This window comes from Vombatus ursinus, unplaced genomic scaffold (genome assembly GCF_900497805.2).
Source record: "Vombatus ursinus unplaced genomic scaffold, bare-nosed wombat genome assembly UNPS02014786.1, whole genome shotgun sequence".
Taxonomy (NCBI): Eukaryota; Metazoa; Chordata; class Mammalia; order Diprotodontia; family Vombatidae; genus Vombatus; species Vombatus ursinus.
The window spans coordinates 19,920,970-19,939,879 of NW_020954564.1; the positions used below are offsets into that span (position 1 = coordinate 19,920,970).

Here is an 18,910-nt window from a genome sequence, read left to right on the forward strand (position 1 = left end):
CCAACTCTGAAACAAGTGGAATTTCCAAATTTCAAGTGATCAAAGTAGGCATACTTTAAAATCTGGTGTATTAAACTGGAACACAAAAGAGGCATTAGATTTAAAATATGTAGATATCTATTGGGGTTTGGTTTGTTTAGTTTTTTTGGGGGGGCTAAATAGGATTAGATTTCTATATTACTCCATGGAATAGCTTCAACAAGTTGATAATTTTTTGCAAAGCTGATAAACCTTGTTTCTTTTCATAAAGGCAAAAAACCTCTGATAGGTTTTTGAGAAATTATTTTCTTAAGAAAAAGCATATATAGTGATTCACGTGAAATGGATGAATTTCTATTATGAAGTTCTTATGCAGAACCGTAAGTAAGTACACTGACAATATAATTTTAAACTGTGGAACAACAGCAAGCATTGAATTGTTTACTCAGTTAAAATACAAAGAACAAATTATGTGTGGGTAGGAATGTAAGTACATAAAGTTGCTAACAAGGCAACATAAAATGTATCTTTACTTTAGACAGAGCACAGAACCTTATCTTAGGCCACTTAGAAGTCAACTGAAGAATAATTACTTAATCGGTGAAAATGTGGGTTGTGACAGAATGTAATTTTGGCATAATGCAAAAAAGTAAAGTTCAAGCTTTAACCAAGTACATTCTCACTGGTCATCTTTTGTGGGTACCGAGAATGGAGAAAAGATGAAGAAGTTGCTGATTATGAAGACTAGGAAATCTGCAATTTACACTGTTTCCTTTTTTATCCCTCAAGGCCTATTAGAATGTGAACACAGTATTTTTCAAAAGCTGCTATATAAAGTCAAAGTAATATTCTAATTTGGAATTATTTTTCAATTGATCTCTCTGAATTATGTATTTATGATAACCTTTTTGTAATTATCAAAAAAGTGTAGAAAAGTAGATGATGGAAAATGCATAAATATAAATCTGTAAATGTATTAGAATTCCAAGCACTGAAAGAGCAAAAACAAGATGAATTTGTGTGAGGTCAGTAGTATCTCCAAAGAAGCAATAAATACACCACATGTAAACCAAAAGAGTTCCAAGTATTCAGTCAGAAACTCCACTCAAGGTAGTTAAATATTATTTTCCTAGGGACCCTTTTGAAAAAGCTAATTGTTTCTAATGATGCAATGTTTTTAATTAGACAAGGATAGTTTTATGATACTTTTCTATTTTGAGTGCTACTTTTGCTCTTGGAAGAAATTCATTTTTTAAAGAGAATGGCTTTAAAACACCAAAATAACTAAGAATGCAAGAACAAGACCACTAAAACTAACTAAAGGAGTAAACAGTAAAACTCTGTCATAAAAAACATCCTGCCACACTATGAATGTGGTTATAATATGCAGCCAGGATCAAAATGTGCCCCTTATACACAATGACACATAATGCATCTCTTTCACTATAACAGACAAGCTCTGACAGATGTTATCCTTGTTTCTCAACAGTGTCATAGGGAGGTATTTTGAAAAGGGACAGAAGCTACTAATATTTTTACTCTTTGATCAGTGTGAAATAGTGTTAACTAAGGGGTATTTTCTGAACTTTGAAACTTTGGCTTCTACAACTCCAAGCACAGGTTCAATTAAAAGCTAAGTATACTAAATAAAGTGGCAAAAAAAAAATTATGCTTTTACCTTTCCCCACACTCTCAATTATCCCCCTATTCCCTCAAGGTTTAAGATAGAATCTTAAGAGAGAAAATAGAGAACACCACCTACTTCCAAGGAAGACATGCTATTCTTTTTAGTTTGCAATATTGTCACTTCTGAGCAGAATGAGAGTTTCTAAGCCAAAAGGCCTGAACTGATTTATTCTCTTCATCTCTTTCTTCCAGTCTAAGGGGCAAAAACATGTGAAAGGAAACAAAAACCAGACATCCTGTGGCAATTGCTGAACACTACCAGTAGGACAATTCTCATATATATCCCAGCTCAGAACTTCCCCCTTTTAATCACAAGGCTTCACAAAGATCCACATTATCAGTACACTGTCTATTCAGGTCTGGTTTTCCAACATTCATCTTAAACTCAACTCTCTTTCAATTTGTTTCCAAGATACAGAAATGGACTCCAGGAGCTAGCTGAACTCCAGTCTAGTTCAAAGTAGTACGTTTAATACACATCTTAAATGGGTCATTGCATAAGCTTTTGGAACTATTCTGGTTTAGCAGGTAAACATTACTTTTCAAACAAGTTGCAGCTTCGTGTGTTATTTATAGTCTTTTTAGACCCTTTAACCTACAAGGTACACACTAAATTTTGGCATACTGTTCACATTTTCTTAAAATTTCACAACATTTGAATATTTCTAATTGACGATACAAAATATACTTGTCTAAACAAGAACAACACAAGAAATTATAGCTAATATTAAGGTTATGAAGATAAAGAGGTCAAATTTGAGAGTGAAATTTTTTTTTAAAACGTCCTAGCTTTTGTTTTGTGACGTCTGAGGACAGTATCGCAAAATTTTTGAGTCTGGAAGGGGCCTTGGGGATCGTCTTTGACCGCTTTTGTTGACTCTCGTACAGGGAGTGCCTCGAAGCCCTCCCCCCACACTGACCCCCGGTCATTTCACAGTGTCAAAGACTGGCTTTTGTGCCTAGGCCTCGCCGGGCCCAGGGGACGGGAGGGAGCTCAAAGGCAACTCTTGCGCCCGCCGCTTTCGCGGACTCAGACCTGCGCGGGTAAGCCCCGAGTCGGCGTCACATTGTGTGGGTGAGGCCGTCGGCGAGGAGGCCCCCGTGCAACCAATACCCCCCAGAAGCCCGAGCAGCGGCGGCGGCGGGCGGGGAGGGAGGCAGGCCGGCTCCCGGCTCCCGGCTCCCCACGACCCTGAGGGGCCAGGCCGGAGCGCCGAGTCCTCCCGCCCTTCGGCCAGAACGCCGATCCCGGCCCGCCCGCGGTCCGTCGGTCCCAGCCGTACCTTTGGCGAGGGCCACGGTGGAGTTCTCCGTGTCGATGGTGTAGAGGATGCCCTCGTAGCGGATCTCCGCCTTGGAAATGAGGCTGATCTTGCTGCCGATGTAGGGGGTCCCTCCGCTCATGGCGCCGCCCCGGCCCCCGCCGCCCCCGGAGCCCGGGCAGGATACTTAGAGAGGCCGATCCGCTGCCGCTGTCGCCGCTCCCGCTCTCACCCCCAGCTCCGTCCCACGACGAGCTGGCCCGCCTGGCCTCGGCCCCGGCCCGCTCCGCCGACTACTGCAGCCGCCTCTCTCCCAACATGGCCGCCCTCCGCTCCGCTCCGCTCGCCCCGCTCCGCTCGCTCGCTCCCTCCCCCGCCCCCCTCAACCAGCCAAGTAGCCTTCCCTTCCCCCTCCTACAAACCGCGGCGGCGGCAGCGGCGGCGGCGGCGACAGCGGCGGCAGCCGAGGGGTATGCCGGGAGGAAGCAATCCCGTTTTGTCTCGCGAGATCTCCTCGGGTCGGATTCTTCTGCGTGGAGTCGTTCCCGGTGGTTCGTGAAGAGAAGCCTGCTTGCCTCGGGTTCCTGATTCGGCGGCGGGGAGCTCAAGCGCATTGTTAGCTCCGGGCCCCGGAAATGCGTTACGGTAAATGAAGCCCAAGGGGCCCGCCACCGTGCTGCTTCTCTTCTTAACGCTGGGCAACCTGCGGTCCAGCGAGCACATTTCCGGGGGTGCCGGGTCGGCTGAAGCCCCTGGCACAAACCCCCGTTTGCCGGGGGGCTCCTCGGAGGCCCTTTTCCAGGAATGTGGAAGAAAGCTATTCTTGAACGTTTGGTTTCGGTGTCCCTTAACTAGGGGAAACCAGAACATTTCGCTCCGTGCTTGCCATCTGCCGTTCTCGCCTTTGTATGCGTTATCCCTCTCCCCGCACTCCACGGCCCGGCCATGCTGGCATTCTTGCTGTTCCTCACATTCTTCATCTCCTTTTATTTGCACTGGCCGTTACCCGTATCTAGAATGTACTTTTTCCTAACTTGCTTCTCTTAGAAGCCCTTGTTTTCTCTCAAAAGGCTCAACTGGAACCTTCTACATGAAGCCTTGTCTGATCTCTCCCAGCTCCCAGTGCCTCCCCTCAAAAAAAACTACTTTGCATTGTGGTATACACCTATATAAGTATGTTGTGCCCTCTTCCCCCCAGTTGAATGTAAGCTTGTGTCCAAGTGCCTCTCTGATTGAGCGGCCTGATTAGTAGGATTTAGAGTTGGAGGAAACCTCCATTTTAGGGATGAAAAAACTAACAGGCCTGAGAGATGTGATTTGACTGTGTTCATACAGACATCTTAATTCTGGTATTTGTCAAATGCCTACTAAGTGCAATCATTCAGCTAGGGGGGCTGAGGGAAAAAAAGAGGGCCAGTTTGGCATTACCCTCCAGAAGTTTTTGTCCTTTTAGGGAGAAAAAAACCTGTAATCTTTTAAGTAAAAACATGATTATTTGGGGAAGGTTGGGAGCACTAACAACAAGAGCGATCAGGAAGGTTCTCCATAGGTGATAGAACCCAGGTTGAAGCTTGAAGGAAGCTAAAGATTATAAGAGGTTGAGATGAGGGAATGTACTACAAAACATGGGAGTGGGGAGACAGTCATTGTAAAGGCACAGACCCTACCAAGTGTGAGGAACATCAAGTTGATCAATTTGCCAGAAACATTAGGATTTGAAGGGAGGTAGTATGAAATAAATCCAGAAAGGTAGTCTGGAGCCAAATCATGCAGGACTTAAAATGTCAAGCTAACAGTTTGTATTTTATCCTTGAGGCATTAGGAAGCTTGAGAATACACTTGAACAGAACAGTGACATAATCAGACCTGTGTTTTAAGACAGTTATTTTGGCAGCTGTGTGGATGATTGATTGGTTCAGTCTCTCATTTGTTTTCTTTAGACTTGTTTTTTTTTCCTGTAAGTCTCCTTTTATGAGACATTGCACACAATCTAATATCCTTCTCTGTGAGATTTTACGAAGGAGTTTTTATTCTAAGCTATTGTAGTGTGCTGTCATCTATCCATCTGGCAAGGTCTTTTCTTTATGGCAACTAATTAATTTATCCTTACTTGTGATTTCATTGGTAGATTGGTAGAACTCGGATGTGAGGAAACTCTACTAATACAGATCAGCATCTCTTCCACAATTCTTTTTTTTTTTTTTTTTTGGTGGGGCAATTGGGGTTAAGTGACTTGCCCATGGTCACACAGCCAGTAAGTGTCAAGTGTCTGAGGCTGGATTTGAACTCAGGTCCTCCTGACTCCAGGGCTGGTGCTCCACCGAGCCACCTAGCTGCCCCAAGGATGCTATTTTGTAGGAGAGTGTAGATACCCCTTCACCAGCATCACTTCACTCATCAATGTCCTCTTTCCATGTCATATACACTACCTTCTGTACATATGTACTCTGGAATGGATATATTGTTACTTCTTATTTTGCCCTATATCCACTTTTCTGTTTCTTGTGGTACTATCCAAAAGGCTGCTTTGGCCCTTGTTATCCTCTTGAGTGCAGTATCTATTCCAGTTGAACTGACAATGTGTATTTCTTCCTTGGAGAATGATGCACAGATACTTGGGGCAGCTCCTTCTCATTCGTATTTTAGAAACTCTTTTTTTGTTTTGTTTTGTTCTGTATAAGCCATATTCATTGTACACTGTGTATATTTTTGTTTAAATAAATGTGACTTATTTAAAAAAAAATTTCCCTATTTCTCTTGAATGCATTACCCTCGTACTTGCCAGATATTAGGTGCTGAATAAATGCATATTGATTGATTTGATTTGATTTGGTAGAGCAAAATTCAACCTTAAAGTTTCTCCTCCAACAAAGTCTTATATCCACATGTCAAAATTACACAAGATTTTTTGACATTAGAAAGAATCTTGTTTGAAAACTGTCATTGCAAATATTAAGTATAAAACAGAATGATATTTGCTTGCCAAAGGTGTTCAACACTGTAATGGCGAGAGATCCAAGTAGAAAATGGATTCTCTAGAGATGGTGATATATTGCAGATGTCTAGTTTTAGTTGACTTTATGCTGATTATATTGAGTTCCAGAACATTGCAAAGCCACTTAAATGACATCCACTAAAAAAAAAATTGACCTATCTATCCACTTAGGAATAGCTAAGTGGATGAATGCCATTTACTCAGAAGTGACATTCATTTGGATGGACAACCTATAGAGCTTGTGTATTAGCATATATGTATGTCAGGAACAGACACTGTAAATGGAAAAAATAGCTTATTAATTGAACAAGACCAGGAGATTGGGTTTCTGGGGGATATTGTCTGGTGCTGTTATGACACAAAGATTATCCCTGGAACAAAGGCTTATCTTTTAAAAACCACTATTCTTTTGGTGGTCATTAGACTATAAGTCATAGGACACTGTAGTCTCCATAGATTTTTAAGTTAAGGATCACCAAAGGGCAATGAAGAGGTATATGGTGAGTATGAGCAGGTTGGAGCATATTTAAACAAGGAATTATCATTATTATTATTGTTTTTTGTTAGGCAATGGGGTTAAGTGACTTGCCCAAGGTCACACAGCTAATAAGTGTTTTGTGTCTGAGGCTGGATTTGAACTCAGATCCTCTAGACTCCAAGGCTGGAGCTCTATTCACTGCGCCACATAGCTGCCCCTAAACAAGGAATTATGAAGGAGAAGCTGTGTAAAAGATAATATCAAAGAAATGTATGACTGTTAAACTGGTCATGTGGCAAATGTAAATCATGGACAACTAGTATGCCTCATTGGTATCCTCATACTGTTACGAGAACACAAGAAAGACTCCCAGAACGTAGGGCGAACTCTCTGTGGCAAACTTGTGAGAAGACAAGGATCAGAGTCACCCAAGATGGACAGACATGGTTAGTTTACAATGGGCATTATTGGAAACTTCTACACTTAAATGAGATCACACAGCCATTAGAACTGAATTGTAGCTGTGTGGAGTCTAGATAGAAGGAGGAAGTATTAAAATAATCCCAGCAAGAAACAATGAAGTGAGGGCCTGACTTAGATGGTGGTTATGTAAGTGAAAAGAAGTGGAGAGATTAAGGTGGAATCACCAAGACTTGGCAAGTGATTGGCTGTGAAAGTAGAGGGAGGGAGTCGTTGAAGGTGGCTCTGATGCTGAGAACAAGAGTGACTGGAAGGATGGTGATACTCTCAAAAGAAATGGGGAAATTTTGAGGGTGGGCAGATATAGGGTAGAAGGTATTAAGTTCCATTTTAGACATATTGAGTTTAAGATTTCCAGCAGCTGGTGATATGGGACTGGAGCTCAGGGAGAGATTAGGACTAGACAGCTAGATTTGGAAACCATTAGCAGAGATGAAAGCTGGTGAGATCACTAAAAGAGGGGATATGGACAGTGAGAACAGTAATATGAAGGAGAAGACCACTTAAAGTCAGGCAAACTTTACTAAATATTAATGATTAATCTTGGTTCTAGGTGATAAAAATGTGACAAAAAATTTGATAAAACACATTTCCCTTTTCTCCACTTAAAGGTGGGGGACAATGGATGTGGAATATTACTGTATTGTATTGGTTTGTTTTATTGAACTTCTTTATGTTGCAAGAAAATCTTTTGGAAGTATATTAGGAAATGACTATTGCAAAAACAATAGACAGCAGTACAGTTTTTATAAAAAGAGAGAAGGGTGCCCAGCAATATCACTTCTAGGTCTGTATCCCAAAGAGATCATACAAATGGGAAAAGGACCCATATGTACAAAAATATTTATAGCAGCTCTTTTCGTGGTGTCAAAGAATTGGAAATTGAGGGGATGCCCATCAATTGGGGAATGGCTGAACAAGTTGTGGTGTATGAATGTAATGGAATACTACTCTGCTATAAGAAATAATGAGCAGGCAAACTTCAGAAAAACCTGCAAAGACTTGTATGGTCTGATGCTGAGTGAAATGAGCAGAACCAGGAGAACATTGTACACAGTAATAGCAGCAATGTGCGATAACTAACTTTGATAGACTGATCTCCTCTTAGCAATGCAAGTATCCAAGACAACTCCAAAGGACTCATGATGGAAAGTACTGTTTACATCCAGAAAAAGAACTATGGAGTCTGAATGCAGACTGAAGCACATTTTTTGATCTTTTTTCTTTTTTTTTCTTCTTTCTTGTGGTTTTTCCCATTGATTCTAATTCTTCTTTACAACATGATTAATATGGAAATAGGTTCAGTATGAGTGTATATGTAGAACCTATATCAAATTGCATGCCGTCTTGGGGTGGGGGGGGGGAAGAGAGAGAAGGGGAGAGAATTTGGAACTCAAAATCTTATGGAAGTGAATGTTGAAAACTAAAAAAAAATAAATAAATTTAACAAGAGAGAGAAAAGGGTGTAGAGAAATGAGAGAGGACCCTGGATAGAACCTCAGGGGATTCCCACAGTTAAAGGGGCAAGATATGGATGTAGGCCATAAGTAGAAAAAGATCAGAGTTTGAACTATTTCCTGTGATTTCATATCCTCTGCTCTTTATGTTATACCAATCTCTGAAGTGTCTTGTTCATTCTTGTATGAGAGACAACAGAAATGTTATTATCCCTGTTTTATAGATGGGGAAACTGAGTCCCAGGCTGGGGAAGAGATTTACCAAATATGGAAAGAGGAGTGAATTTGGAGTCACAAGACTTGGGTTTGAGTCCAGGCTCTGTTATTCCCTTTGTAACAAGGGACCAGTTGCTTAACATCGCTGCTTACCAGTTTTCTCCTTTATAAGGCTATGACTAGATTTTGTTCTTGGTTTCATAGGACTATGATTTTTTAATCTGGTAGGTCCCTTGCAGCTCTAAATCCTATGACCCTATTAAGGCTCTGACTTGGGACTCAAACTCAGATTTTCTAGTTGAATTCATTGTTTTTTTCACTATACCAATCCATTAGATTAGCTAGAAATGTCATTTGGTAAGGCAGTAATGTGATGATTATTGACTTTTTTTTCACGTGTGCCCTAGAAACTCTACTGTTTTTTTTTCTATACAATTCCTCTGCCTTCAGTAAACATCTGCAATTCTCTGAGAGATTTAATACCTAACTTGTCTGTTTTGTTTATGTTAGAAGAATGGCAAGAAACTATCTTCCTTAGGATTTTAAGTGTCCTTTTGAAGTTTTATTAAGTTACTTGATAAAATTTTTCTAAAGACATAGGTAGAGAGCAACAAGTTTTTAGTGCAACAGTTTTTGCTTCATATTTGTAGATACTTATACTTAACCCTCTCTGTAAGCCAAACCTGCACAATCCGGAGCGGGGGTGGGGGGGGAGGTGGGGGGGATGGTCACTTACAACCAGCTGCTTGGGGCATACTAAAAGATTTCAGACAGCCCATGAAAAATTTAGAGGAAAACATCCTTTATATGTAGAAGAAATCCTTTGGCAGGCTTCACGTTGTGCAGGCCTGCTAAGCCTATCTTCCACAAAGCTGCCAAAGTAATATTGCTGAAATTCAGCAAAATTACCATGCCACATTTTTGCTAAAAAATCTTCAGTGTCTCTCAGTTATTAACTTTAGGATAATACGACAACTGGCATTTATGTAGTGCTTTAAGGTGCAAAACATTTTACATACATTTTCTCATTTGATCCATACAACAGCCCCTCAGGTAGGCATTATAAGTATTAGTAACTCCATTTTACAACAAAGAAATTGAAGATGAGGGAGATTAAGTGACTTGTCCCCAGTGCCAGAAGCAGGATTCAAACACAGTTCTCTCCTGTTTTAAGTTTAGGACCTTATCTGCTATACCACAAATGCAAACTTCTCAAGCTAACACATAAAGCCCTCTACAATTTTTCCATTTTTAGATAGAAACGTTTTCCTATAGAATTCAGTATCTTTCTTTTCTCCCCAACTCCTTTCCTTGTACAAGAGGACTTTAAGGTCCACTTAGATGCTCCCTCCAAACCCTTAACCTCCCAGTTCCTAAGTTTCCTTAAATCCAGTGACCTACATCTTAAGTCTACCTCAGCCATACATAAGAATGATTATATACTAGATCTTGCTATTACCCAAAAATGTTCTGCATCCCTAATTAGAAACTTTTACATTCCCCTATTTGAACATATTCTATCATTCCACCGTTCACTGTTCTTTATCCCTCCTGGGCCACTTCTTAATCCTTATTGAGACCTGTGGTCCCTCTACCCCTCAGTATTTTCTCAAGCTATTACCTTGCTCTGACTTCACTTTCCTCCTCCAGCTTCAACCCAATAGTCATTTCTAGACTGTCCTCTGCTCTTGAATCCTTTGCCCCTTTTTCCTTTTGCCAAACCTCAGACCTGGATTATTCTCATCATCTACTTCTTCTGTTCAACTCAACATTTGCTAAACATAGCTAGAGAAAATCTCACAGTCATGTAGATTTGGTACATTACAATTTATGTTATCCAGCCTGAAATGGGCCTTCTCTGCAGCTTAGCAACTTTTATTCTTTTCTAATTGATTGCTTATTTCAAACCTTATCTCCTTAAGCCTCCTATTCTATCACACCTCTTCCTCCCCTGCCCCCAGATATAAGGACCTTCTCTTATTTTCCTGGGAAAATTGAGATGATTCAATGTGATCTCCCTCTTCTTCCATTGTATTTATCCCCAAACTCCTTGATATGTCCCACTCTCCTTTTTCCCCACTCTCTGATGAAGAGGTAGCCCTCTTGCCAATTCTAACCCCTCTACATTTGATCCTCTTCATTCCCATCTTCATGAGATTGCATCCTCAAACATATCCCCTATGGAATATTTAATCTCTCCCTATCAACTAGTTCCTTACATGCCGACTTCACACATTCCCAAGTGATTCCCATCCTTAAGAAACACTTCACTAGACTCTACATACCCTCAAACTATCATCTTATAGTTCTCATCTCTTTCTCAGCCAGACTTCTTGAAATAGCTGTCTGTATTCACTACTTTCACTTCCCCTCCTCTCACATACTCCTCAGCTCTTTGTAATCTGCCAATTTAGAGCTCAGTCACAGGACTGGAAGGAAATTGCTCTCTATACAACCTGGCCCCAAACTGTCTTTCCATTCTCATTAAATATTACTTCCCCTCCCATACTTTGATCTGGCCTGGCTTTTTCTCTTGCCTAACCACAACACTCTCATCTCACCTTTGCTTTGGCCTTCCCATATGCCTAGAATGGACTTCTCCTTACTCAGCCTCATTTAGTCCCTCTTTTCCTTTAATATACATAGTAAGCTGAAGCCTTTGTTGATTTTCCTTTCCGCTAGTGTTCTACCTCCTAAACTACTTTGAGTCGTTACCTTGTAACAAAATGGTTATACTTGGTTATACTTTGTATGTATTTGTATTTCTTAACTCTGTATTTATACTGTATGTATTTTAAATGTGCTTGGCTGCATTACATTGTAGATTCCTTAAGAGTAGGAACTGTTTGGTTCTTTGTGCTTATTTTCCTAGTGCCTGCCACAATGCTTGATTGATGCATCCCATTCGTATCCTATGTCCCAGCTAAACAGCTTTTCTAGCTACACTGTGGACCTGGCATTATATCTCTAAATCCTGTATATTTTCATTTCTTTAATTTTTAATTTAGTATTTTATTTTCCCCAGTTACATGTAAAAACAATTTTTAACATTCGTTTTGAAAACTTTGAGTTCCAAATTCTCTCCCTCCCTCCCCACCCACCCCCACATTGAGAAGGCAAGCAATTCTATATAAATTATACATTTCTATAATAGTCATGTTGTAAAAGAAAACAGACCATAAAAAAAACCTCAAGAAAAATAAAGTAAAAAAAAAGTATGCTTCAATCTGCACTTGGACATCATCAGCTTCCATCATAAGTCCTCTAGAGTTATCTTGGATTGTTGTATTGCTGAGAATAGCCAAGTTATTCATGGCTGATCATCTTACAGTATTGCTGTTCATTTCACTTTCCATCAGCCCATGCAAGCCTTTCCAAATTTTTCTGAGTATCCTCCTTATCATTTCTTATAGTACAATAGTATTCCATCATAATCACATACCATAACTTGTTCAGCCATTCCCCAATTGATGGGCATCCCCTCAATTTCTAATTCTTTGCCCCCAGAAAAGAGCCACTATAAATATTTTTGTGCACATAGGTCCCTTTCCTTTTTGTTTTTTATCTCTTTTGGGGTGCAGACCTAGTAGTAGTATTGCTAATCCAAAAAGTAAGCATGGTTTTATAAAACCATAGCCCTTTGGGCATAGTTCCAAATTGCTGTGCAGAATGGTTGAATCAGTTCACAACTCCACCAACAGTGCATTAAATCCCCTCAAACATTTGTCATTTACCTTTTCTGTCCTATTAGGCAATCTAATAGGTATGAATTGTTTTATTTTGCTCCAATCAGTAATAAGTTTTCATATGGCTATAGATAGCTTTGATTACTTCATCTGAAAACTGATCATATTCTTTGATCATTTATCAGTTAGAGAACGGCTCTTATTTTTATAAATTTTACTCAGTTCTCTATATGCTTGAGAAATGAGGCCTTTATCAGAGAAACTTGCTTCAAATTTTTTTTCTACGTTTACTATTGCTAACTATATCTCCCTCCATCCTATTCCCCTCCCCCATTTTTTCTATTCTCTCTCTTTTTTCACTCTGCCCCTCCTCAAAAGAATTTTGCTTTTGACTACCTCCTTCTCCAATCTGCCCTCCCTTTTATCATTTCCCCTTTCTCTTATCCTTTCCCCCTCCTACTTTCCTGTAGGGTAAGATAAATTTCTATACTCAATTGAGTGTGTATGTTATTCCCTGTTAGAGCCATTTCTGATGAGAGTAAGGTTCATTCACTATCCCTCTCCCTCCCCCTTTTCCCCGTCACTGTAAAAGCTTTTTCTTGCCTCTTTTATAAGTGATATAATTTATCTAATTCTACCTCTCCCTTTCTCTTTCTCCCAGTACATTCCTCTCTTACCCTTTAATTTTATTTTTTAGATATCAGCCCTTTGTATTCAACTTACCCCTGTACCCTCAGTCTATATATACTTCTTCTAACTACCCTAATAATGAGAAAGGTCTTATAAATTACAAATATCTTCCCATGTAGGAATGTAAACAGTTTAACCTTATTAAGTCCCTTATGATTTCCCTTTTCTGTTTTCCTTTTTATGCTTCTCTTGATTCTTGTATCTGAAAGTCAAATTTTCTATTCAGCTCTGGTCTTTTCATCAAGAATGCTTGAAAGTCCTCTATCTCATTCAATATCCATTTTCCCCCTGAAGGATTATACTCAGTTTTGCTGGAGAGGTGATTTTTGGTTGTGATCCTAGCACCTTTGCCTTCTGGAATATCATATTCCAAGCCCTCCAATCCTTTAAGGTAGAAACTGCTAAATCCTGTTTCTCTTGACTGTGACTCCATGATACTTGAATTGTTTCTTTCTGGCAGCTTACAGCATTTTCTCCTTGAACAGGGGATCTCTTTCAGGAAGTGATCAGTGGGTTCTTTCAATTTCTGTTTTACCCTCTGCTTCTAGAATATTAGGGCAGTTTTCCTTGATAGTTTCTTGAAAGATGATGTCTAGGCTCTTTTTTTGCTCATGGCTTTTAGGTAGTCCTATAATTTTAAATTCTCTCTCCTGGATCTGCCTTCCAGGTCAGTTGTTTTTCTAATGAGATATTTCACATTGTCTTCTATTTTTTCATTCTTTTGGTTATATTTTATTGTTTCTTGATTTCTCATAAAGTCATTAGCTTCCATTTGTTCCATTCTAATTTTTAAGGAATTATTTTATTTTGTGAGCTTTTGGACCTCCTTTTCTATTTGACCAGTTCTGTTTTTTAAGGCAGTTTTCTCCTCATTGGCTTTTTGGACCTCTTTAACCATTTGACCTGGTCTGTTTTTTAAGGTGTTATTTTCTTCAGTATTTTTTTGTGTCTTCTTTACCAAGCTGTTGACTCATTTTTCGTGATTTTCTTGCGTCACTTTCATCTCTTTTCGAAATTTTTCCTCTACCTCTCTTACTTGATTTTCAAAATCCTTTTTGAGGTCTTCGATGGCCTGAGCCCAATTCTTATTTTTCTCAGAGGCTTTGATTATAGGAGCTTTGACTTTGTTGTCTTCTTCTGGTTGTATGTTTTTATCTTCTTTGTCACCAAAGTAAGATTCTATAGTCTGAATTTTTTTCTGTTGCCTGCTCATGTTCTCAAGTCAATTACTTGACTTTTTAACTCTTTGTTAAGGTAGAGCTCTGCTTACAGTGTGGAGGGTATACTGTCCTAAGCTTCAGGGTTTTGTGTAGCTATTTTCAGAGATAGGAACCCGTAAATTTTCAATTCTTCCAAGGTGGTATGATCAAAGGCGAGGTGTTTACTCCTTTCCTGGCCTATGCTGTGGTCTATGAGTGACCACAAGCACTCTTTTCTGCCTTGGAACTGTGAAGAGAATTCCTTCTCCAGTGCTGCCACAAGCTCTTCCATGCCAGTGCTCCTCCTTGCCCCAGGATTGCCACCCAGGACTGTGACCCAGATCCAAGCAAGGGCAAAGCAAGAGAACTCTGCCTGAGCGCCGGCACAGAGATCCCTACCGGCTCCCTCTGATCAGCCACTCCATCCTCCCACAGTCTATGGGCAGAGACTTCTGTAAGCAACCACTGCTGCTGTGGCTTCTTCCCTGGGGCTATGCTAGGGCAGGACTAGACCATGCTCCCATCTCACTTAGGTCTGACAGACCTGTCCCACTGACCTTCTAAGTTGTCTTTGGCATTTGTGGATTAAGAAGTCTGGAAACTGCCACAGCTGCCAGTGATTCAGTCTTCTGAGGCTTGTTCCAGGTTTGCTCTGGTCCTATCTTTGCCTGCACACTGAACTGCGCTTCTCTCACAGTCTGGTGCAAGACTTTTCCTATCAACCATCCAGGTTGTCTTGGGTTGGAAATTTGTTTCACTCTGTCTTTTTGTGGGTTCTACTGCTCTAGAACTTGTTTAGAGTCATTTTTTACGGGTATTTAGAGGTGTTTGGGGGAAAGCCCAAGCAAGTACCTGCTTTTCCTCTGCCATCCTGGTTCCGTCCTCTCTATGTTATTTCACTTGGTGATCTAATCACCTCCCATGGTTTCATAAAGAATCATTTCCTAGAGGAAAGAGTTTCTGGGAGGAAAGGGTAGTTAACAGTGTGATGTATTACATATAGGTGAAGAGGAAAGAGGATTGAGAAAAAGTACTTGAATTTGGTAATTAAGAGATCATTAGTGACTCTGGAGAAAAAGTTTTATTTGAGTGATGAAGTTAGAAGCCGGATTGCAGAAGGTCAGTAAAAATTTATTAAACTCTTACTATATGCTGGGCACTGTGCTAAGCTCTGGAAACAGAAAAGAAGGCAAAAGACAATCTGTGCTCTAAAGAGGTTCACAGTCTGATGGATATAGATTTGAATGAGTGGAGAGTAAGTGGAGGCAATGAATAAATTTTTTTTTTCTCAAAGAACTTGGCTGAGAAGAGAACTACAGGATGATGGTTTGAGGAAATGGTATAGTTTAATTGAGGGGGATTGTTTAAGGATGAGGGAGACTTTGATGTTATTGTATGCTTTCTTCATTTATTTATTTATTTTTGGTGAGGCAATCAAGGTTGAGTGACTTGCTTAGGGTCACACAGCCAGTAAGTGTCAAGTGTCTGAGGCTGGATTTGAACTCAGGTCCTTCTGACTTCAGGGCCAATGCTCCACCTAGCTGCCCAATGTAATTGTATGTAGGAGGGAAGGACCTGTAAATAATGATCAATAGAAGATTAGAGAGAGGATTTGATTGTGGAATCAACAATTCTAGACAGTAAATAATAAACTAATAAGCACTTTTTAAAGCATTTTAAGTACATTTAGATATTTTTGTGTATGTATGTGTGTATATGCACATATACACATATGTATATATATAAAATTAGGGCAGCCAGGTGGCACAGTAGATAGAGTGCTGGAGGCTAGAGTCAGGAAGACTCATCTTCCTGAGTTAAAATCTGGCCTCACACTAGGTAAGTGACCCTGGGCAAGTCACTTAACCCTGTTTGCCTCATTTTCCTTATCTGTAAAATGATCTGGAGAAGGAAATGGCCATTTCAGTCTCTTTGCCAAAAAAACCCCAAATAGGGTCATGAAGAGTTGGATGTGACTGAAATGACTGAACAACAAAATTAAGGTTTACAAAGCAATTTCCTCAGAACAATCCTGTAGTGTAGATTATATAAGTAATATTATCCCCATTTGACAGATAAAGAAATGAGTGCCCCAAGAATCTAAATATCTTTCCCATGGTCACATGGATAATAAGTATCAGAAAAAGGTTCAGGCCCAAGTGTCTTGACCCTTAAGTCCTTTAGCAAGAGGTATATAGACGTAAGTACTATAAGGTTCAGTGGAAGATCAGAACACTTCCAGCTGGAATAGTTATGGAAGGCTTCGCCTAGAAGGTAGATTTTGAACTGGATTTTCACTTAAGGGTAGGATTTGGAACGATGAATAGTGGAGGATAGTTAAGGTAGAGAGGAACAACATGAATAAAGGTCTAGGAATAGGAAAGAGGAGCAAGGCATGTTTGGGCAAGAATGAGTAAGCCAGTCATGCAGGAGAATATTGAGAAAGAAAACGAGAAAAGCAGGTCAGACCGTGATTGTGTAGAACCTTGAAAGTTAGGTAGGTTAAGCAATTTGGGTTTTATCCTTAGGCAGTAGGGAACCATTGAATATATTGACATAATCAAAGGAATATTAACCAAAGGAAGATTAATTTGGCAACCATTTTCAGAATGAAGTAGGGGGAGGGTAAAGGGTGAAGAGGATACAGAAATACTAGTTAGGATAGTTCAGTAGTCCATGTGTGAAGTGATGGGCCTGAATTAGGATAGTGACAGTAAAGGGAATGGAGAAGAGTAGATGGATATGAGAGACTTGGAGGAATTTAACCAACATTAAACACCTACAATGAACTAAGAGCTATGCTAGGCACTGAGGATGTGAAAACAAACAAAATATCTCCTAATCGCAAGGAGTTCATTTTCTATTAGCATTGCATGTATGAAAAAATTAAATATAAAATATAAACAAAGTAATTTCAAGTAGGGATGACCACAGGTTTACTTTCAAGTGCATTCAAAAGAATGAGGTTTCGGAGGGCACCTAGGAAGGGTAGGTTAGAGTAGAGTAGGACAGCGATAGGAAGAATGGGGCTGACATGGCTAGATAGGAGGGACCAGGGAGTGATGACTAGAAAGGTGAGCTTTGGATGAGGCAAGCTATGACTCAAAATCATAGGGATTAGGGGTGGAGCCATAGGATTCTAGATTGTCATGCCCCTTAGAGTAGTAATAATTATGTTAATTTGGTTATCAGTCTCAGCACAAGATGGGGAAAGGGTTGGGAGTTTCTGTGGGTAGCAGGGTTTGGATCCTATTTCAGATACTTACTAGCCATGTGACTTTGGGAAAGTCACTTAACTTCTCTGGGTCTCAGTTTCCTTATTTATAAAATGAAGGAGTTGGACTCAATGATCTTTAAGGGCCCTTCCAATTCTAACTGTGATACTATGACCTTAAATATTTGCAAGTGACTTGTCTGAGTCAAATGAGTAAGGGGTGGGGCTAGAACTAAGACTCAGGTCTCTCAATTACCAATCACTCCTTTCTCAAAATAAGTAGAGATGAAAAGATTAATTTAATTCAACATGTTAAATTCTGTTATAAGAGCAAAGACAGAGGAATTTTACTGGTTAGAGAAAAGCAAATCAGAAGAATTTTATACCTCCTGCTTGGAAATCAGTATATTTATTGAACATCTAAAACACTGTCTTCTGAATATATAAATCTGAAAAATGTTGTAAGGAGTCTGAAAGCTATATTTAAAGATAATATTTCTCTGGGCTTTGGGATGATATCCAAAAAAATAAAATTAAGGGGTGAGAGGGAGGAATGCACTGGGAGAAAAGGGAAGGGAGAGGTAGAGTGGGGTAAACTATTTCACATACAAGAGGTACAAAAGAGCTTTTACAATGGAGGGGAAGATGGGGTAGCACTTGAACCTTATTCTCATTGGAATTAGCTCAAAAGAGGGAATAACATATACATTCAATGGGCATAGAAATCTACCTTACCCTACAGAAAAGCAGGAGGAGAAGGAGGTAGGGGTGGGGTTAAAAGAAGGGAGGGCAGATTGGGGGAGGCAGTGGTCAAAAGCAGAACATTTGTGAGGATGGACAGGGTAAAACGAGAGAACAGAGTAGGATAAACAGGGGAAAGTAGGATGAAGAGAAATACACAGTAATCATAACTGAAAAAAAATTACAGCAAGTTTCTCTGATGTTCTCCTTTCTCAAATACATAGAGAACTGGGTCAAATTTATAAAAATAAGAAACATTGCCCAATTGTTAAATGGTCAAAAGATATGAACAGGTAGTTTTCAGACAAAGTAATGAAAGCTATCTATATTCATATAAAAATGCTCTAAATCACTGTTGACTAGAGAAATGCAAATTAAAACAATGTGAGGTACCACCTCACACCTATCAGATTGGCTAATATGACAGAAAAAGGAAATAACATGTTGGAGGGGATGTGGGGAAATTGAGACACTAATGCATGTTTGATGGAGTTGTGAACTGATTCAGTCACTCTGGAGAGCAACTTGGAACTATGCCCAAAGGGCTATAAAACTGAGCATACCCCTTTGACCCAGCAGTATCACTTTGTATGCCAAAGTGATAAAAAGGAAAAGGTCCTAGAAAAATATTTATAGCAGCTCTTTTTGTGGTGGCAAAGAATTGGAAGTTGAGGTGATGCTCATCAATTGGGGAATAGCTAAACAAATTGTGGTATATGATTGTGATGGAATACTATTGTGCTATAAAAACTGATGAGCAATGATGTTTTCAGAAAAACCTGGAAAGACTTACATGAACAGATGCAAAGTGAAATGAGCAGAACCAG

The 18,910-nt window shown here is 39.8% G+C and overlaps 1 protein-coding gene across 3 annotated transcripts in view; it reads right to left on the reverse strand.

The window, feature by feature from the left end:
* The window catches only part of LOC114046934 (protein LSM14 homolog A), a 61,309-nt gene extending 58,183 nt beyond the window's left edge, over positions 1-3,126 (reverse strand). For 2 of the 3 annotated variants that reach the window (XM_027867565.1, XM_027867564.1), the window contains exon 1: positions 2,949-3,126. In XM_027867565.1, the coding sequence (XP_027723366.1) occupies positions 2,949-3,069 (121 nt within the window). In that variant the 5' untranslated portion in view covers positions 3,070-3,126. The remainder of the gene's footprint in view (positions 1-2,948) is intronic. The other variant, XM_027867566.1, reaches the window with a different exon arrangement.
* Positions 3,127-18,910: the final 15,784 nt, after the last annotated feature.